Genomic DNA, 23,621 nt, shown 5'->3' with positions numbered 1-23,621 from the left:
CCTCCTATTTTATTGTGTTTATAATTATCTATATATGTGAATTGTGATTTTTAAATATTTTTTTTAAATGTCTTCTTTTTTTCCTTTTTTATATTATATTAAAGTTTAATATTTTGATAACAATCATATGTGTTGGACTTTTCAAGGAATTAAATGTCTTTTTTTTTTATTATATTATATTAAAGTTTAATATTTTGATAATAATTATATGTGTTGAACTTTTCAAGAAATTTTTTTATGTTTGTTCTTAAAGCTTTAAAGTGTTATTATAAGGGATAATAATCATATATGTTGGAACTTTTCAAGGAATTCATATGTGTTGGATTTTAAAGAAGTTTTTTTTATGCTTGTTCTTAATGCATTAAAGTGTTATTATGAGGGTAAAACTTGGGAGTTGGGAGATGTTAATAAATGCTAAGATTTTTATTTTTTTTAAATCAAAAAATCAAGAAATTTAGATTGGGAGATTGGAGCTCCCACAAGGCTTGAGATTAAAAACCCCATTTTGCTTAATATATAGTATAGATAGATAGATAGATAGATATATCTTCTTCTTTTTTTATTTTTATTTTTGTGTGGTTTCTATTCGGGTATTTTTTTTTTCAATTTATTTAAGATGGAGTTGTGGGTATCTTTTTTTTAAAATTTAATTTATCTGTGATTTTCATTTGTTTTTAATTATTATTATTTAGGTAAGTTATGATGTAAGTTAGATATGTGATAGACATGTAAGTTTTATTGATTTAAAGTTTATTTAGATAAACTTTAAAGATTTTTTTTTTAGTTTTTTAGTTTTTTTGGTTATGTTATAATGTAATATATAAAATATAGGTAGATATCTACAACTTTAAAAGAAAATATTATCGGATTTTTTGGGGAAGAGAAAATGAATGCAAGTTTTAATATTTTTTTTTGAAAATTTGTGAGAGAGATTAGGAGGGAGAGATTATGAAATATTTTTTTATTAAATAAATAAATTAGTCAATAGTTTTTTTTAATCTATTTTGTAAATTAAAAATCAATAATTTTGGAAAATTGATTAATTTGTCCTATTAAGTGATTTAAAAATTTTGATAGATATACATAAAAAAAAATACATAATTATATTATTAAATCATAATTCAAATTTAGATGTTATTTCTCTTTGAGATCTATAGCTAAATTCTTATCTTTTTATTTTTTATTTTTGTGTGTAACCATAGTACATGGGAGAAATTGAAAAGGGTGTTGCAATAATTATGAGAGAAGTCAAAAGGGATTCTGGGTTGGGAGAAGTCAATAAATGTTGAGGTTTTTTTTTTTTAAATCAAAAAATTAGAAAATTAGGATTAGGAGATTGAAACTCCCACAGGCCTTGGGGTTAAAAACCCCCTTTTGCTTAATATATAGTATAGATATATATATATATAGGTAAATAAATAGATATAGATCGATAGATAGATAGATATAGATATAGATAGATAGATAGATAGATATAGATCGATAGATAGATAGATAGATAGATAGATAGATAGATATAGATATGGCACATACCATTTATATGACACAAGGACCAAAGTACCGGGACAACTGCTGCAATTTGCTCTCATCTAAATTAAAGGGATTTAAAAAGTTAAAAAAAAAAAGAACAAAAAATTATAATATTAAAAAATGTTCACTAAAAACATATAGATTAAAAATTAAAAATTAATTATTGTAAACTCCATACTAAACAAGGTAATGTTTTCTATTAATTTGAAAATTAAAAAATTATTATTAATTTTTCCTCTGTTTTTTTTTTCTCACAAAAAAAAAATAGCTACATTAATTATTTTCTTTTTTTTTTTTTTTTGTGGAGAGGAGTTTTGACCTGCGATTTTTCTAAAATGGGTGTTCTAGACGGAAAGGGTAGAGTTGGTTCAGATAATAAGAAAAAGTGCTTATGCAAGAGGCGCCTTCACTATGAGCAAGAATAGTCAGTTTTGCATAGGGTGCCTTCTTGTATAATAGCTTCAATACTGGTATGCATGAAGGGCTTAAGTGTGAGACGTATAAGAGGGGCTTTAGTGCGAAAATAGAAGAAATGGTTTACAGAGTGTCTTCTTGCTTCACGACTTCAATACTTGTGAGAGAGGAGTAGGCTCAAGTGCGAGAGAGAAATGAGGGTTTGTAGGAAGTGTCTTCTTGGGTCACGACTTGAGTGTTCGTGCACATGAAAATGAGTGATAAGGGTCAGAGTGTGTCTCTTGGGGTCACGGTTTTAGTGCTCCGAAACACAAAACCATAGCATATTAATAAAGAGAAATAATTAGTGAAAAAATGTTTTTGTCTTCTTAAATACAAGAACAGAGAATTTATTATTGGTGATGAAATATTTTTGTCTTCCACAACATAACCTTATGAGACGAAAAATATATTCATTGTGCAATCAATCAGAATTTATTAGTGACTAAATATTTTCATCTCCCACAACTTATTGTTCCAAGACAAAAATATATTTGTCGCTCATTTAATAGAAAGATGAAACGGCATCGTTTGCATGATGGAGTGTTTATTGGTGACGAAACATATTCGTCTTCCATAACTTCTCATTCCTAGACAAAAATATATTTGTCGCCTAATAAATGGAAATATGCAACAACATCGTTTAATAGATAGGGAATTTATTGGTGACAAATTACGTTCGTCACAAAAAATATATATATTTTGTGACAAAAATGTTCGTCTCTAATGAGCTAAAATAATTCGCGCCAAAGCAAATAAAATTGGCGCCTAAATTTTGCAGATGAAATTTTTTTTCGTCTCCTATACGTTTGAGAAAAAATAAAACAAACGACAAAATTAATATTTTATCATCTTTGGGTTAAATTTTAAGACAAAAAAAATTTCGTCACCAAATTTTGTCACAATAGCCTAGATTTCTTGTATTTTGTTTCCTTGTTTAATTATTATTATTATTTTTTTCATATTGTGGTGAGGGGTTTACTATGAGAAAGAATAATAGCTTTGCACAAAATGTCTTCTTGGATAATAATGTTTGCATGCACAAACGGCGAGAATAGAGGAGCTTTAGTGCAAAATAGAAGAGATGGTTTACAGAGATTATTTTCTTGAGTCACGGCTTCAATACTTGTGAGAGAGGAGACTCAAGTGCGAGATAGAAACGAGGGTTTGTAGACGTGTCTTTTCGGGTCACGACTTTAGTATTTGTGTGTGTGTGAAAGTAAGTGATTAAGGTGAGAGTGATCTCTTAGTTTCTGACGACATTTTAATAAAGAGAAATAATTAGGGATAAAATATTTTCGTCTCAAACTCATATGTTCGTTGCCTAATCAACAAAAATACAAAAACAACGTTGTGTGGGGATGAAAAATTTATTGGTGATGAAATATTTTCGTCTCCTTCAACTTAACCTTATGAGACGAAAATATATTCGTCGCACAATCACTCAAAATGCAACACGACACATGGAGAATTTATTAACGACGAAATATTTTCGTCTCCCATAACATATCCTTCCGAGACAAAAATATATTTGTCGCCTAATTAACAGAAAGATAAAATGAGCATGAAGAGTTTATTGGTGACGAAATATTTTTGTCTCCCATAACTTATCCTTCCCAGCCAAAAAATATATTTGTCACCAAATAAATAAGAAAATGAAACGACATCGTCTAATAAGTTTCGAATTTATTGGTGACGAATTCCTTTTGTCGCAAAAAACTTTAAAATTTGTGACAAAAATGTTCGTCTCCAATGAGCTAAAATAATTGGCGCCAACAAGAAAAAAAATTGGAGCCTCTTTTTTTTTCTGATGAATTTATTTTTTCGTCTCCTACAGTTTTGAGAAGAATTAAAAGAAACGACAAAAGTAATATTTGGTCATGTTTGGGTTACATTCTAAAACGAAAATAAATTTTATCACCAAATTTTAAAAATTAATTATTGAAAACTCCATACTAAACAAGATAATGTTTTCTATTAATTTTGAAAATTACAAATTTTTTATTATTTGTTTCTCTGTATTTTTTCTCACAAAAAAATAGCTACATTAATTATCTTTTCTTTTTTTTTTTTTTTTTTGTGGAGAGAGGTTTTGACCTTTGATTTTTCTGAAATAGGTGTTCTAGACGGAAAGGGTAGAGTTGGTTCAGACAATGAGAAAAAGTGCTTGCGTACATAGGGTGCCTTATTGGATAATAGCTTGAATGTTGGCATGCACGAAGCGCTTAAGTGTGAGACAGAAGAGAGGGGCTTTTGCGCGAAATAGAAGAAATGGTTTATAGAGTGTCTTCTTGAGTCACGACTTCAATACTTGTGAGAGAGGAGTAGACTGAAGTGCGAGAGAGAAATGAGGGTTTGTAGAAAGTGTCTTCTTGAGTCACGACTTCAAGGTCCGTGTACATGAAAATGAGTGATAAGCGTTAGAGTGTATCTCTTGGGGTCACAGTTTCAATGCTTCGAAACACAAAACCATGGCATTTTAATAAAGAGAAATGATTAGTGATAAAATATTTTTGTATCCTTCAATACCAGAACAAAGAATTTATTATTGGTGATGAAATATTTTTGTCTTCCACAACTTAACTTTAAGAGATGAAAAATGTATTCGTCACGCAATCAATTAGAATTTATTAGTGACGAAATATTTTCGTCTCCCATAACTTATTCTTCTGAAACAAAAATATATTTGTCGCCTATTTAATAGAAAGATGAAATGACATTGTCTGCATGATGGAGTGTTTATTGATGACGAAATATTTTCGTCTTCCATAACTTATCCTTCCCAGACAAAAATATATTTGTCGCCTAATAAATGGAAATATGCAACGACATCGTTTAATAGGTATGGAATTTATTGGCGACGAATTACGTTCGTCACAAAAAAAATTATATTTTGTGACAAAAAATGTTCGTCTCCAATGAGCTAAAATAATTCGCGCCAATGCAAATGAAATTGGCGCCTCATTTTTACACACAAAATTTTATTTTCGTCACCTATACTTTTGAGAAAAATTAAAACAAACGACAAAATTAATATTTCGTCATCTTTGGCTTAAATTTTAAGACATAAAAAAATTCGTCACCAAATTTTGTCACAATAGCCTAGATTTCTTGTATTTTTTATTGATTTTAAGCATTTGGTGACGAAATTTGGTTTTCCTCTCTAAAAATAATACATTTGGAGACGAAATTATTTCCTCTCTAAATTTTTTTACAATGGTGACGACAAATTTCATCTCCAAAATGGCGCCAAATCTTCCACCAAATTTTTCAAGGGCGGGAAATTGTTTTGTGACGAAAAATAAAATTTAGAGACGAATAAAATTTTCATCACCTATTGTTTTATTTGATTTTAAGCATTTGGTGACGAAATTTGGTTTTCATCTCTAAAAATAGTACAATTGGAGGCGAAATCTTATTTTCATCACTAAAACATGTATATTTGGAGACGAACTATTTTTTCGTCACGCGTTTTTGTCACCATAGACCTTTTTTGTTGTAGTGATTTAATTAATTTTCTTCATATCAAACCCAATTTCAAACTCATAAATTCTAAAACATAAATTAAGCTTTTAAAACCCAATTTCACGTTCAACACTCATGCAAAATTTCATCAAAACATGAAAATAATTATGAGCCACGATCAATCTTCAATAAATCTTTGTTGCATGTAATTTATAGAGCTTAATTTAACCATAACTTTCAAAATCAAAACCCAAAATAATTAATTTCTAATTAAACTTCATAAACTTGATCTTAGCTCCAATTGTTCATTTTCTTGTGAATTTTCCTAGCAAAATTGCATGAATTCAAATAAAACTAACTAATTTAATATATTCTAAAATTTGTTTAAATTAAATAAAATTCTCAAATTACATTACACGCATGGATTAGGAATTAAAATCAAACCAATTTTTAGGTTCCAAAACAAAAATCAAAACCTCATTTAACTCCATGATTAAACCCTTTTCGTGAACTCAATGTTTTCAAAACTTTTCTTTCTCTTTTTCATAGTATAAAATTGAATGACTTAAATTCTTTCAAAATTCATGATGCATGTAAATATAAAACGCAAATACTTCATAGTGTTCAAAATCAAACTCAATTTGATAATATTATGAATTTCCATATTAGTTAACCCAACTCATTTTTCTTCATATCAAATTCAAACTCTCTTCTCTTTATTCTTCAAAACATAACCTTGAATGATCAAATTCTTAAAGATTCATTGATGCATGTAAAGATGAAATCAAAATTCATGAAAAATAATACAAATTAAATTCAATTAGTAAATTTTCTAAATTAATTTCTTAATTCTTGAACTTAATTTTTCTTTTCATTATATGCAAATTTACATACAATTGGATTCTGTTTCTTCTTGATTTGAGATGTGTAAGGGGGGTTCAAGGTTAGGAAGATGATTAGAGAGACAAAACTATGTTAATGGTCCAACAATGGTGGAAAGACCGGAGAGTGAGTAGCTAGGTGAGAGTGAAGCAGACAGCTTAAGTAGAAATGAATGGCAGTGCACAAATGGGCAGCATCTCTCCTAAATCCCTAAAATTCCTCTCTTTGGACCTTGGGAAATGGGTCCTATTTATAAGTTTTTCCTTGGTACCAAGAGGACACCAAGTGGCCAAATAGAGAGAAGACACGTGTCCTTAAGGATCACACAGAATATTCTGCCTTGAGCCACCAGGCTAAAGGTGCCACGCGTTCCTCTGCATGTACTGTGTACTATTTGTTTGCCTCCGCAACTACATTTTTGGGCCTTAGCAAGTGTAGTTGCGACATGAGTGTTTGGCGCTGCAACTCCCTTTTAAGCCTCAGCAAGTGCAGTTGCAGCGGGAATGCTTTCCGCTGCACTTGACTTCTCAGCTCGAACCTCAGCAAGTGCACTTGCAGCGGTAAACCTTGCTGCTACACTTTCCTTTGCAGTTCTATTTAGCTAATACGTTCATTCTCAGAACTTCATTAGTTTGCTATCGGTTATGTTCGTGTTCACCTCAGTGAAACTTCCATCCTTAGCCACTTAACCACAAAGTTACCAGCTTCTCAGGGCGAAAGCCATAACCAAGCCTGGTATCAGCCATGTTATGCCTTAGTACCAAGCCCAAGGGGGCTTCCTTAGTCCTGCATGTGCGACTAAGACAGGTCCATGACCTGGGTAATAGAAAGGGAGTCCTTTACACTCGGGCTACCTTGCTCCTATCTTAGCGGGATTGCCGCGGTAAACTGGTATCTCTGGGCCTACTATCAGCTCCAACCAGTAAGTCTTGGGGCCTGCTATTAATGCCAAGTTAATGGACTTTGGGGCCTGCTATCAATCCTAGGCTAGTAATGCCTTAGGGCTTGCTATCAACGCCAAGCATTAGCCTCTACTTGCAGAGAGAAAGCTTCTCCCAAAAGCTGCTATCACCTTAGCGGGATGTTCCCTCTGTATGTTAGTTGCGACGACTATAGTTGCTGCGGCAGTCATTTCCTGCAGCAAGTTCGAATGGAAAAACCAATAATATTAGAAATGGCAGCGCCGACAAAATACCTCCGCAACTTGGGTGCTGCAAGTACTGCCTCTACAACTTAGTTTGTAACGCCCTCAAAATTAACCCATTATATATATATCATTGACATGCAATATTTAAAGAAAACAATTCATTAATTCATTCATCAGAGTATTACTAAATAAAAGCGTTACATGTAACATCAAATTAAATGCCCTACGGGCTAACATCTTTCCAAGCCAACACTTGGACACAGAATATGAGTTCTAACTCAAATACAAATAAAGCCCTAGGCTTGAATGTTTACATGTAATATCAAATAAATAAATAACAACTAAACTAAACAGAGTCTTCAACTCCAATTCCTTCCAAGCTAAGTTCTTGGAGGTAGCTTATCACCTGAACCTGAAAATGATGTTCCCATAAAGGGTGAGCCACAGCCCAGTAGAAAAATACTAAATCAAATATAAGCATTGGATAAAGCTATAGCATTCAATAGATGGTTAACCAAGATAATCGATTATAACTTGATACTGTCTCATGACACTAATGTCTATGACATGTTTCAATTCCCATTATTATCAATATGGCTCAGAACCTGGCCAAACTTACAACAGTGAACTATATATCACATTCACATTACTTCCAATATCAACAACACAGATGAGACTCAGGCTCATATCAAAACACTTCGTACTTCTCATTTGATACACATTTTAGTGCTGTATCAATAACATGTAAAAACACTTCAATATAATAAGCACACATAATAGTGATGCTAATGGAGTCCATCACCTATCTCCTCCCAAACAAAAATCCGGTTTAGAGGTCCATCCCCTATCTTCCCCTAAACCGTGGAGTACATCCCCTATCTCCTCCCAAACAATATGCATATGCAATGCTCAATCAATACATGTATTTTTTGTATTAATTCAATAGTCTAAATTTATGACTTAAACAAATTGATTAGTTTCAATTTTCCCTAATCCACATGCAATGTCTACAACAAACACGACTATCTTCCACCGATAGCCCAAAACAGTTATTTCTAGACTGGAAATAAATATATCAACAATTCAATAGGCGAGTGATTTTAATTATCCAACTACACCATTTAATCAATGAATTCCTCAATTTCATGCATTTAACCAATTTCCCCAATTTCCTTAAATTAATTATACAAATTAATTTATTAATACAACTAGGGTTTTTCCCAAAATTACCAAAGTACTCCCAACATATCAAAATACCAAAACTTAGAACAAAACTTATAGGATGGAGTAGGAAATCCCTACCTCGAAGAAAATAACCCGAATGGAGAAGACGAAGATGAATACCCAAATTCCAAAGTGCTCCAAACCACCAAACGTTCAGATTGAATGAAAGCCCTTGACTCACTCTATCTTTTTAATAAAGGACCAAGGTTAGATACTCACCCTAGGTAGATCAATTTTTAGAGAGAAGGCAGGTTTAGAGAGAGAGAAAGAGAGAGAGACTCTCAAGGGACGGTTTTCTAAAAGTTAAGAAAGAAAAGTAGGTCAAAAAGTGATCCAAAAAGTGAAATCTCGGATTGATGTAGTCGACTCCCCGCTCGAGCGTGAAAATCCCCGCTCGAGCGTCAGACACAGACTCACGCTTGAGCGTGAAAAGAGTCGCTCGAGCGTCGATTGCACACTTCCAGAAGTTTTGCAGGCGATGGTACCCGCTCGAGCGCCAAACTCTCCGCTCGAGCGGAGGGACTGCAGAGTAAAGTACTGGGAGATGGAAAAACACGCTCGAGCGTCAAAACTCCCGCTCGAGCGGATAAGCAACAACGAAGAGCCCGCTCGAGCGTTAAAACTTCCGCTCGAGCGTGAAGGCCAAAATCTGGACATCACCTTTTGGTTTCAAAGTGCAACCAACCTGTTTCAAACCTGCCCATCACAACCCAAGATTCAAATACAAAGAGGAAAGGCTAGAAGTGATAATGATACAAAAACAAGTCCACGGAACCAAGTCCAGAATACAGTATACAAAGGAAGGAAAAACCGGGATCGCTATATAGTTGCTTCGATTTTCTCGTCTCCTTAACAACTGCAGATGGCTGCGGTACTGACAATACTTGGAATGACGACGGTACCAACAACACTTGAAATGGCGGCGCTGAGATAAAGTGCCTCTGCAACTTGGCCGTTGCAAGTGATGTTTCTACAACTTAGTTGCTTCGGCTTTCTCTTTCCTTCAGCAACTTCAGAGGGCAGCGGAACCAATAATATTATGAATGGCGGTGCTGAGACAAAGTCCCTTTGCAACTTGGCCGCTACAAGTGTTGCCTTTGCAACTTGATCGCTGCAAGTGTTGCCTCTACAACTTGACTTAGGCATTTTCTTTCGTGGAGTCCATTTGGACCCGTGGCGGGTCGGACTTGCTTCGGCCCATGATTGGCCCACTTCCCTTGGACTTTAGCACATGCTTCTTTTTTCATTCCTAGTTGCCTCAGAAGGGCAACCACAACACTTAGGCCCATACTTAATTTGAGGTTTAATTTATGACCCTCTACAAGATGTAGGGGGGATTTACGACAAGATTGGAGTTAGAAATCTTACCTAGAGTTGTTGAATGGTTAAATCTCATCACAAATTCTTGAGTCTCATTTATTTTCTTTCTTTCTCCTTTGCTTTCTTAGTTGTCTATCTTGAATTCTCACTCTCCAGCAAGCTCTTTCTTAGGAACAAAGATGAGGTGAGCTCGCTCTCTCTCTCTCTTTCTCGGTTTTATTCTCTTTTTCTTTTTGAGTTCTTGAACTCAGTGGTATACTCCACTTTATGGTATACTCCACTCTTCAATTCATCACATTACACATATTACTCGCATCCTCTGTTTTTGATTACACGTGCACACATACACTCTTGTAGCACTTCCAACACAACACTTAACATGAACACACCCACAAAATTTTCTCTGCACAGCCACACCCAAATACACCCTCAATTCTAGATTGTTCCATAATTAAACTTATGGTCTTTATAAATCTTAATTAACACATAGTTAAATTAGCATAGCCAAACATAAATTTCACATAATTTAATTTGTCTAATTTGACTTCCATTAGAGCCTAATTAATTATATTTAATTTTTTTAATCTGAATTAGATTTTTAATTAAACTTCCAAAAGGCTCCAAATATCACATTAAACTTATTACCTTCATCAATTTTGGTTTCTCACATCATTAAGGCCTTCAATTTCATATCAAACTCAAAATTTCTGCCAATAAATTACATATTCAATTGAACACCTCATAAATAAATTTAGTTCGTAATAATCTTCATTTCCAATTCTCATAACTTAATCAACTTCAATTCGGACCCAATTAATCAAATTTCAATTTTGCAAATCTGAATCAAATATTTAATTAAACTCCCATATGGTCTGATACTCGAAATTAAAATAATTTAATTCATCAATTATACTCTCTTAAGCCATTTAGGTTTTTAATTTCTAATTCCAAAATAAATTCTCAAAAGAATCATATACGAATTAGCCTCTAAAATTTTCATAAATCCCAAATTAAATTAGAATAATTGGCAATTAAAATTCAATCTCCTTAATTAATAAAATGCTAATCATTATACGTGGTGGGGTCATCACAGCTGGACTATCTATAAAGCTTTTGCATGTTGTGTTAAGAACCAAACAGTACAACATGCCTCACAAAGTTCTATTTAAGTGTGTGTATATATATATTTATACTTTCAAATTTTCAATATATAAACCAACAGTTTGTAATCTCTTAGCAAGGCATCACATCTAATTGTCTTTTCAAAATCCAAGTACTAACTACCTAACTTACATTGTTTGAGATTAACTTCTGTTGTTTGGATTCTTAATGAGTTTAGCTTGGTAGGCCCGCTGTGAGAGAGTCTTTAGCTTCATTGTTATTTCTTCATTTAGTTTGTATCTTCCTTATGTTTTCCATCTTACGACCACAATTTAAGAAACTTGAAGTACGATTATGGAAATGCTTCAAGTGGGACCATCTAAAAGATCTTGCATAATGTGTTAAGGGTAAAATGTTGCAACATACATAGCGAAGTTTTTTCATTAAGTCATATACTCAAATTGTGGATTCCCTCTCTCTCTCTCTCTCCCCTTCATTTCTTCTCATTTTATACTTCATCTTCTGTTGTCCTCTCATCTTTTACTTGCTCTTTTGTCGTATGTTGTCTTATTTTTTTTTTTTGATGCTCCGTTGATGTTAAAAAAAAAAAAAAAAAACCACAATAGTCTAATCATCTAGGATGGTAGATTATACTGAAAGTTTTTTCTCAATCCCTTTGAGCCTTTTGGTGCAACTTTTATATTTTTCTTCAATTTTTGAAAATATGGGCCATTTTTTTTAATATAAAAATTGGGTGATATTTGGAGCCTGGTTGCTTGTGTCAACCTTTGTGGTTTCCAACTAGGTGTTTGAGGGACTTACACATTTTTTTTTTTTGAGTGTGTGTGTGTGGAGATTTTGGTTTCAACAGTGTCACATTTGGTTGTTGTTGTTTTTGCTAGTTTTGATGTGTTTTGGTCAGGTTTTGTAATGGTGAGTGGTTATCAGTCCTATAGAATTACGAAGTAATTTGTGGTAGTACTTGTTCAGATTTATGCTTTTTTGGGTGCTAGGAAGTTATATTTTCCATTGCTTTAGTCTTTTTCAATGGTTTTCTTTGATATAATTACTAGTGGGTGCTTCTTTAGGAACTCTTAATTTGTCTCTCCAAATTAGTCATGTTAGTTAGATGGAAAAAATTATGTGATTTGGTTATGTTCTTGTGCTTTGGCAATTGCTGCACGTGGGCTGATTGGTTATATTAGTGAGAACAACGAAGGAATGGGCCACAAATGGGCATGCACGTGAATAGTGGCTTTCTGAGAATGCATTGGTGATTATTTGGTTGCTCGCTTCGATGCAACCCACCATTACCTGAGCTAGATTTGGTTTGTAGTGGCTCGTACATACTCTCAGAGAAGTGGGGTAAGATAGTTTACCAAAGAGAAAAAGGGAGGGGGGTAGGAAGAGAGAAAGAAGGGTAGAAACTTATAGAACATAAGACTGTCATGCATAATAAAGAAGAATAATGATGTAATAAGGAAGATGAAGGATGTAGTAAAAACAATGCTTTCATGTTTAGAATTTTTTAGGTTTAATTGTATATAAAAGAGTGCTAGATGAAGGAATAATGCAAATTAGTGTGTGCTCAGATTTTTAAAGGTCTTATTTGTACCTGAAAAAAGACAAAAATAAATACTCCATCCGTTCCAAAATAGTAGTCCCTTTCAGGGAATTCAACTTTTTTTGGTAATACAATTATTACACTTCAAAATACTAACTTTTCAAAACTACCCTTTGACCTTTTTTGGGGAACATCAATTGTCATAATTACACTTTTTGTGTATGAATTTAAAAGAAAGGCAAAATAGAAAATTCATGTTATTTTAGTCCTTGATTTTTGAAAAGGAACTAATATTTTGAGACAATAAAAAATGGAATAAGGGACTAATACTTTGGGATGGAGGGAGTATTAAAGAGACGATAATGGTAAAAGGCATGTATTAGGGAAAATTCACACAAGGCACCTATAACCCATACTTGACCAAAATTTTCTCTAAACAATCCTTAGCCAGATTAACTACCTCCAAATTCATTGTAGGAGGGGTAGGAGGGGTAATTAGTGGTAACATTGCCCACACTGGTGTCACGACCCAAACCCGACACTTAAAAGTGTGAAAACATAACATGCATGTGATGATGCAAGTCCAACGCTTCTAAAGCATGAACAATGGAAGGAATACAAGTGAAACCAAGTTAAATTCTTCAAAGTATGCAAGTAAAGCTTCATGCCTGTGGAATTTTTTTTTACTTCAACTTCAAAAGCATGAGATTTATGCATGCATGCATAATTCACTCTCATTTTCACCTATCTAAGCTCAATTCTAGCATTACACAACTTAATTCTTGGAATTCATGTGCTAAGTGACTTAATCCCAAAGCTAGAAGGTTGAATTCTTACCTTAGATGATCAATTACACTCTAAATAGTTAATTGTTTGAAGTCCTAAGCCAAAACCTCTAATTTCTCTGGCAATTCCCTTGTTGATCACTTCCCTCTTGGTCTTTCTCTCTCTCTCACGCATTTGTAGGCTCAAGAGATGAGGAAATTAGTGTGTATCTAATATTCTAGAATCATTTCTTGGCCTTATAGGTTTGATTAGATAATATCATTATTGGCTGATTAATTGCTATTAATTATTCTAATTTAATTCGTTCTGAATTGAATCTTAATTAAACCTACCATAAAATTCTAAAAATTTTAAATAACACATAAATCAAGTTAATTTCTTGATTGGATGAAGATAAGGCCTTCAATTCGTAGAACAAAACAGAAACACAAACAGATATTCCTACAGTAGACAGATATAAACACAAATAATGCAATGCACATGGAAGTAACTCAACATTTCATCTTCATTCCTTATTAAGCATCCTTAATCATGGTTTATTGGTTAATCATGTGTGACAACCCTGCCACGCATAATATTTTATATTTGGTTAATTAAAGAGATTTGGGATTTTAATTAGTCGTTATCCTAATTTAATTTGAGATTTATGAGAATTGTAGAATTTGATTCATATATGATTCTATTAAAGATTTATTTTGAAATTGGAAATTAAGAGTCCAAATGACTTAAGGAAGTGAAATTAAGAAGTTGAATCAATTTAATTTTAATTACGGATCCATTTGGGAGTTTAATTAAATACTCGATTCAGTTTAGTAAAATTGAGATTCAATTAATTAGGTCCGAATTGGAGTTAATTAAATTATGAGGATTAAGAATTTTGATTGTTACGAATTAAATTTATTTATGGGGTGTCCAATTTGAATATGTAATTTAATTGACGAAAATTTGGAGTCTGATAAAAAATTGAAGGCCTAAATGATTTAAGAAATCAAAATTTATGATGACAATAAGTTTAATTCACTACAACAAAAAGCATTTTTTGCGACGTTTTTTAGCAACAAAATTGAATTTAGTTACCAATTGTATGTTTTTGGCGATAATATATGTGTTGGTCGCCAAAAAATACACCATTAGCAACAAATATCTCAATTCGTCGCGAAAAATGGTTGGCGCCAATTTAATTTGTCGCGCGGGAGCGCTAAAAAAGTTTTGGCGACAAAATTAATATATGGTGACGAAACTGTTTGTCGCCAATTTGGAACTTTTTGGCGACAGAATTAAACTAGTCGCTGAAAAGTGAATGATATTTATGGCAACATAATAATTTTCGTCGCCAATAAATTTCTTGTCAAAACCACGTCGTTTTGAATCCCTTTTTTTTTTTAATGACCTTTAAGTGAATAAACAAAATTGACCTAAAAGGAGTCTTCTTCATCTTCTCATTGCACAACCTGAAGCGGCACAAAGAGGTATGTTTTCTCTCCCTCTTCTTCGTCTCTCTTTTCCACTCCCTCTCATTCTCCCTCTCACTCTCTCACACTATCTCATCTTCCTCTCTTTCTTCTTTATCATCAATTTCATTGTCTTGTTCGGCATTGCAGAACACAACACAATCAATGGGACTAATTTTTCCCTCAGTTTCTCACACTCTCTCATCTTCCTCTTTTTCTTCTTTGTCATCAATATAATTTTTCGGACTGATATTGTGATTTTCGGGACTGATATATTGTGATTTTTAGACTGATTTTGGAACTGATTTTCGGGATTGGTATGTTCTGAATTTTTGGACTGATTTTTGTAAGAAACAAAATGTAGAGCTTTTTCAAGAGATGCAAGGATGGTTTATATAAGACTTTATAGAGAATTCTTTGATGCAACCCATATTATGGTGTCTGTCTCTGTTCTTGTGATTGATTTTGGAGCTGTGATAATCTCTGTTATTTATTTATTTATTATATATATATATATATATTATATCTGCTTACAATAACCACAGACTAGTTGAAAATTTATTTTTTTATTTCTATTTTTTTTTTATTTCTTGGTGATGTATTATATAGCATTAGAAGGCAAAAAGGTAAATGGATGTTACCAAGAAAACAGAGATCAAACTTAAGCTCGTTTGTTTAAGTGAAAGTTATTTTTTATTTTCTATATTTTCTATAGTTTTTTATGAAGGAAAACAAAAGTTAACAAAAAAAATATATTTTTTATAGTCAATGAAAAATAATTTGTTTGGGTGAAAAATATTTTTCATTGTTAAAAAGTGAAAAAATATTGTTTGGATTAATATTTACCACCGCTGTCAGTGTGTCGATGAGGCCCATCGATTGTGAGCACACAGCATGACATGGCATTAAGAAGCATATGTTAATGGGATATTCGAGAGCATTGGCTGAGATTGTCTTTGCCATTGGTTTAGATGGAGTATGCAAAATATGACTCTTGTTTTGTTTTGTTGGGTATGTGAATGAACCAGGGAACTTGCATTTTTTTTGTATTTTTATTCAAGTGGTGTGTCATGAGGGTGGACCACAGTTTTGTGTTGAATATTCTTACAAGTTACAACTATTCATTACCCAAAAAATTATAGGTATTTTGTGTATCGGTGACCCTTTTAATAATTTCATCATATAACATTCATTTCATGTCCACTCTCTATTAATTTCATGTACAGTGCGATTTTAATTTAAACTTTGATTTACAATTCAAATGTTATAGGTTATTGGCTAATGCAAAGAGATAAAAAAGATGCAATCATTCGTTGGGGGCAATTACTACATCAAGTAAGCTTTGACTATATTTTAGGGCATTTTAAATTTATTTATCAAGTTAGTCATTTTAGTTTCTACACCTATGATCTTGAAACTATATAACCTTATTAAATTTAATAAGTCTAGTTGTCAAAAAAATGGGACTAGATACGTCATTTAGCAACTTGACTATTTTAGTTGGTTTTTTAATTTTTTTATGAAATGAAAAAGAATTATGTTTTGGATGATTTGTGGATATTTTTTTTGTAGGTGAATAGATAATTGTAAAAGAAAAAGTTGTTGATTAATGTATAGGACATGACATTTTGTTTTATTAACTATTTTTTTCTATTGACTATTTAGCCAAAATATAAGTCCCAAACAGGCCTAAAAAGAAAAGAGAAATAATCAGTTATCTTTTTATTTTGATCATTCATGTTTCAAGTTTTTTTCTAATTTACTCCTAAAACTAACTTTTGTTCAAAATTATATAGAAAATGCATGTTTCCTGCCACATCATACAAAATGAGGGTTGTTTGTGGGACTGCTGGGTGATAATTTGATTATCTGCTAATCTGTTTTTCTGCTACTGTGTGGCTGGTTTGCTACTCTGTATCTGAGGCTAATCTGCTACTCTGTATCTGTTGGGTGATAATATGATTTTTTGTTAATCTGGTTCTCTGCTGCTGTGTGGCTGGTCTGTATCTGTTGGGTGATAACCTGATGCTAATCTGCTAATCTGATGTGTGTCTGTTGCTGTTTTTGGCCTATGCTAGCACTAGTTCCATGCCTCTTTTTGTTTTGTTTGTATTTGGATTAGGTTGCATGCCTCTATTTTGGTTTGTAGTTGCTGTATTGCTTGCATCATCCCTCTCTTTTTGTTGATGTTTTCTTCCTTTCTGTAAGGTTATCCATCATCAATAAAGAGTTATTTGTTGTTGATCAAAAAAATAAAAAATAAAAGGGCAAACTGTAAATTAACCTTCAGTTTATATGTGGTTCATGCCACATTATGGGACTGTTTTGTATGGTTTATATGAGTTGTTTATAGTTATTTATTATTTTTAGAATCAATTTAAACTGTTTTGTATAGTTTCTGTTTATAGTTTATTAGGTAAGAATAGTTTAAGAGCAATGCTACGTCTATTTAAAGTCTTGCTAACAATATTACTAAAAACATATATGTTCAAATATCATTAGATGATTAATATCATTAATTTTTTAACAGCCAATCACATTTGGCCTATTATATTTTTTGTAAGATTTTTAGTAAGTTTGTAGTATAGGTAGAATTATTCATAGTTTAAATAAGTTGAAACGAAAATTGATTATCTCAAAGGTTAGGAAAGTTGTTTTGACTTTTGTTTTTATTTTTAGTATGCAATAAATTGCACCAAACACTATATATATTTTAACTAAACACTGTCTATTTAAATTTTAATACAAAATTCAAAGTGCACAGTGAGACCTATCAAATGTGTAAGTCTCACCCTACTATGTTTGTGGTGATGCTGTAAAAAGGTATCCTTTTGTTGCACCAAATGATAATAACCTCACATTAAAGGCCATTAATTGGTGCATTAGCAAAAGTCTTAGGTTATTAAAGCACCAAAATGCAAAGTTTGAGATGTAAAATTTAATATTCTTAATACATTTTGGTAGTTAAGTATGATTTTTAGTTTAAATAAGGAAATTTAAGCTCTAACATTAAGAATGGTTTTGTTTAGTTTCACTTTAAATAATTTTATTTTAAATACTTTTTAAAACAAAAGCAATAGAAAATTGAAAAACAGCCATCAAGGCCAATAGGATGTTGGTATCCATATCTCTGCATATATCTCTCTACCAAACAATTACTTCTACATCCATTGTAATTTACAATACATGAGTAAAAATAGAGACAATTTTTTTTTCCTTTGTGGAAGATCACCATATAATTTGACTTATAGTTTCTTATACTATACAATGTGATCATGTGTACATGCAGCATCTTTAAATTAAATGTTAAATTAAAAAAATGTATAACAATAATTATAAAAACTTCAACTTTCATTAAATAAATAATTAAAATACATATACATACTCATCATAGAGAAGTACACACAGGAACATAACCTGAATTTCTTGATTCTACCCTTCTAGGCCCTATTTGTGAGCTGTTTTGTTCTTTAATTTCACCATATTGGTTCAAGGTTTGGCTTTTTTGAGAGAAAATATTATTTTTTTATTATTTCTCAATGTTTACCTAATGTTTTGAGCATTCATGATATGACAAACACTTATCTGACTCAAGGAACTATTTGACATGTAATTCTCTAATTCAAAGGAATGTCACATAACCATGGCTTTGTAGGTGACCAAATATGGACAAGAGTTGGATGTTACTTAAGGATAGGATGAGTTCCCAGTATCGAGATGGGGTGAAGGCTTTTGTTCAATTTGCAATGATGAATGTAGAGCCAAATGATAAGATTCGTTGCCCATGTATGGATTGTTTGAATTGTGAACGACATACTTGTAAAATTGTGGAGTATCATTTAGTTGTGAAAGGGATGTCCCCTTCTTATAAGACTTGGGTGCATCACGGGGAATCTGTTTCCATGAATCAATCTCATGCATTGAATAATGACAACCACAATGACTTTGGAAGTGTTGGGGATAGAATGGAAGCAGAGACAGGCGAAGATTAAGATGAAATCCTAAATTTGTTAGAAGATGTTTACATGGGGACTACCATAAATGATGATGAAAATGAAGAGGATGAGGAGGACAGTGATAATGACAATGACAATGACGATGATGTGGCTAACAATGTTGAAAAAGAGGGCGTGCCCAACTTTAACAAATTGTTGAATGATGCTCAAAGAGAGTTGTACCCTGGGTGTCATAAGTTTTCTCTTTTATCATTTGTTGTTAAGATGCTTCATGTGAAGGTGTTGAACAAGTGGAGCAATAAGTCTTTCAACATGTTGTTGGGGATATTAAAGGACCTTCTACCGGTAAGTGATCAAGTGATTCCATGGATCCTTTATGAAGCCAAAAAATTCTTACGTGCCTTAGGCTTAGGATATGTGTCGATTCATGCATGCAAGTATGATTGTGCACTTTTCTGGAAAGAGAATGCAAATTTAGAGAATTGTCCGATTTGTCAAGAGTCTAGATACAAGTCGAATTATGGAAAAGGTAAAAAAGTTCCTCACAAGACCTTAAGATACTTCCCATTGACATCAAGGTTGCAGAGATCATATATGTCGAGAAAAACAGCAATAGATATGAGATGGCATAAAGAGAAACGAGTAGATGATGGGATATTGAGACACCCGGTTGATGGTGAGGCATGGAAGGATTTTGATAGGCAACATCCTTTGTTTTCCCGAGAGAGTCGAAATGTGAGGTTAGGGTTGGCCACTGATGGTTTCAATCCTTTTGGAAACATGAGCAACTTGTACAGTATGTGGTCTGTGATTGTTATGCCTTACAACTTGCCTCCTTGGAAATGTATGAAACAAGCATTTAGTATGCTGTCATTGCTTATCCCTGGACCACAAGCACCAGGGAGAGATATCGATGTTTACATGCGACCATTAATTGATGAGTTAAAGGAGTTGTGGGAAGATGGTGTGCTTACTTATGATGCCTCAATTGAATTAAGTTTTCAAATGCTTGCAGCTGTTATGTGGACAATTAATGACTTTCCTGCATATGGAAACTTGTCAGGATGGAGTACGAAAGGGTATTTGGCTTGTCCCACCTGTAACAAAAATGCTTCCTCACAACGGTTGAGAGGTAAGATAGGGTACACAGGCGCTCGTCGTTACCTGCCTGATGACCACCCTTGGCGATGGAGTCGACTTTATAATGGTAAGACTGAGTTCCTGTCAAGACCTTTAGAGTTATCAGGGGAACAAATCTTAGAACAATTGGATTCAGGGACATTCAAACCATTTGGAAAGCATCCAACCAATAAGAAAAGAAAAAGGGAAAATCCAGTATTGAATTGGACAAAAAAAAAAACATCTTCTTTGAGTTGCCATATTGGAAAACACTTAAACTCCGACACAACCTCGATGTTATGCACATAGAGAAGAATATATGTGATAGTTTGCTTGGAACATTACTGAGTATAGATGGGAAGAACAAAGACACAGGAAAAGCACGCATGGATTTGGAAGATATGAAAATAGGGAAGGAGTTGCACTTAAAAAGGCGTGCCGATGGATCTTTTGAAAAGCCCCCAGCATTGTACACTTTGTCCTCAGATGAAAGATATGGTTTTTGTGAGTTTTTAAAGTCAATTAAGTATCCTGATGGTTATGCAGCAAACATCTCAAGGTGTGTGAACACAAAAGGTGATAAGTTAACAGGCCTAAAAAGTCATGATTGTCATGTCCTCATACAGCGACTTCTTCCCATTGGAATGCGTGGATATCTTCACAATGATATTTGTGTCGCATTATTTGAGTTGGAAAATTTCTTCCAAGAGCTTTGCTCGAAGACATTGAAGATGAAGAATTTGGAAATATTAGAAGATTGCATAATATTCATACTATGCAAGTTAGAAAAAAATTTTCCACCAACGTTTTTTGATGTGATGGTCCATTTGGCGATTCATTTGCCGCGTGAAGCCATTCTTGGTGGGCCTGTGCAATATCGGTGGATGTACCCCATTGAAAGGTACTTACTAACTTATTAAAACACTAGAATACTTAAATTGTAGCACAACCTATATATATATTTATAAAAATATGAGTGTGTGTGTAATAAGATTATTCTATTGTTTGTTTCATAGGCTACTTGGAACTTTAAAAGGATATGTTGCAAATCGAGTTCGTCCAGAAGGTTCGATCACAGAAGCTTATGTTGTCAAGGAGTGTCTCACATTTTGCTCAATGTATTTGGGTGGGATTGAAACTGTATTTAATCGAGAGGAACGGAATGTCGATGTTAGTGTGCATGAGTCGGGGATAGAGGTCTTCGCGCAAAATGTTCGTCCTTTTGGGCTAATTACAAGGGTTTCTAACGTGTCTCAAAAAGAACGTGAAATGGCTCATTGATTTGTCTTGAATAATAGCCTCGAGCTTGACCATTATCTAGAGCACGTTCTTAATATTTTTTTTTTTTGTAGAATTATGTTTTCAATATAATATGTTACTTATGAATCATATGTTTGTAAAGTATGCAACCCAAGAATCTTTTAGAAAATGAAGGTGTATGTGACATCACAAATAGACAGAAAAAGGAATTCCCCAAGTGGTTCAAAGAACATGTAAGATATAATCCCAAACTTTATTAAGCTACACTTATATGAATACTAACATAATGATTAAAATTGATGTCGTTATGTAGATGAACCAATTACGAGCTCAAGGATTACCAGAAGCAACTGATGATATGTGGTCATTAGCAAATGGTCCTAGTGTGAATGTTAACTTGTATTCAGCTTGCATTTCCAATGGTGTTCGATTTCATAGTAAGGATCGTGATAGTAGTCATAAATGCCAAAATAGTGGGTTAGTTGTGGAAGGGGAGCATGAGAGACAAACAATTAACTTTTATGGGTACTTGAATAGAGTGTGGGAGATGCATTACATGCTTGGACATCGAGTTGTTTTATTCCAATGCGAATGGTTCAATACCGGTAACAATAGAACATTACATACCGATACACATTGCACAAGTATTGATGTTAGAAGGCGATGGTATAAAGATGATCCATTTGTCTTACCAAGTCATGTGAAACAAGTTTTCTACGTTGATGATACAAAGTTAGGCGGACATTGGAAAGTTGTAGAAAGACTACAACATCGAGGAATATGGGATGTACCAGAACAAGATGGCTTTGAACCTGACAATGTATTGCAACAAAATGAAACAACTGATGCTGTCCCAGTGAGCGTCGAAGACCCCGTGACAATCTCACTTCATAGGAATGACATTGATCCTCAAATTATCCCAAGTGAGGTGGTTTTACAATTAGTTAATCAAGCACACAACGATGGTGTTGATGAGGAAGATGGGTGCGATAATGAAGATGATTACTACGAGCATTGACTATTCGAGAAGATGAGCTACATAATCATTTTGATTGTAATATAGATTTTGACATAGAACTTTAATTGTTGTGTCATTTTTATGTTTTTATGACACTGTTGTTTAAGTGCCTTTGAGTTTGAGTACAATGACAATTTAAAAAGATTTTTTTTTTTTATATATATGTGTTTGTGTGTGTCCCTCTCTGTCTCTCTCTTTGTCTATTTTATTTTTTTTGTTTCTTATGTTATGTTATTGTTTAGTTATCACTTATGTTCTGATATTGATTCTATTATATAGCCATTGATATTAATGTAATTGCTTATTTTACATATGCTTCACACATGTAATTGTTGAGTTGTTGTGCTAGATGGCAAGCCCTGGTAAAGTTCGACATGCAGCATCATCCAAAGTTCCTCTACCTTCCCAACAAGCTGCAGCTAGAATTGCTGCCCCTACTCAGCATGCACCACCTATTTTAACCCCATCTATTCAGAGTGTACCATCTACAAATGCTCTAAGTATCCAGCCTGCACCACCGACAAATGCAACTACTACCCAGGTTACACCATCTACAAATGCAACTACAACCCAGGCTGTACCATCTACAAATGTAGCTACTACTCAAGCTGCACCATCTACAAATACAACTACTACCCATGATGTGCCATCTACCACTAGTTTGCGTATTCGTTCTAGACAAGTCAAGGGTCAGACTCGAGGGAAGAGCATAGCGTGTCTCATAGCTAACAATGGTGGTAAAAAACTTCCTGTTTGGATCCCTGCAGATGCAAAGTGCCAGTAGGACCTTATGCCACTCCGTTTGCAAATGAACTTGGCTTACAGATAAGGATGGCTGCTCTAATCATTGGTATAAAAAAATGGGACAAGATTGATGAGATTCATAAAGCCCCAATCATTCAAGCAGTTCGGGTACATGTATTTGCTACTTTTCAGATAGTTAGATTATCACCATTACTTGCATTTTGATATTAATAAAAGCATTCATTATATTTGTAGGATAAATTTGAGATTGTTGATTATGATGAGGATGAAGAGGTTTGGAAAGGAGTCAATAAAAAGTGTAAAACTCTTTACAGAAGTTGGCGTAACAAGATGAAGACTTATTACTCGAAGTTGGTAGACGCTGGTGTTAACCCTTATAGTAAACCATACACAGGGGTCGATTCTGAGGCTTGGGTATACATGATCGATCATGTATGGCTTGATGGCGATTATCAGGTAAAATTTCCTAATTTAAAGAATCGTGTTGTAATTTCAATTTAATTTTACTAATCAATTAATTTTGCAGAACTTGGCTAAAACAGCAAGGGATAGTCGAGCAAGGTTACCATATAATCATACA

At 33.3% G+C, this 23,621-nt stretch overlaps 1 protein-coding gene across 1 annotated transcript; it reads left to right on the top strand.

Moving 5' to 3' along the window:
- Positions 1 to 18,948: 18,948 nt before the first annotated feature.
- Positions 18,949 to 22,276, top strand: LOC114274804 (uncharacterized). Its single transcript, XM_082885876.1, has 4 exons — positions 18,949 to 20,011; positions 20,353 to 20,899; positions 21,015 to 21,210; positions 21,572 to 22,276. The coding sequence occupies exons 1-4, from the start codon at positions 18,949 to 18,951 to the stop codon at positions 22,274 to 22,276; spliced, it is 2,511 nt and encodes an 836-aa protein (XP_082742002.1).
- The last annotated feature ends 1,345 nt before the right edge of the window (positions 22,277 to 23,621 follow it).

The sequence above is a fragment of the Camellia sinensis genome, chromosome 8, assembly GCF_055761805.1.
Source record: "Camellia sinensis isolate YWXY chromosome 8, ASM5576180v1, whole genome shotgun sequence".
NCBI lineage: Eukaryota > Viridiplantae > Streptophyta > Magnoliopsida > Ericales > Theaceae > Camellia > Camellia sinensis.
The sequence above is the reverse complement of the archived record's forward strand: the minus strand, read 5'-3'. Positions and strand labels throughout refer to the sequence as shown.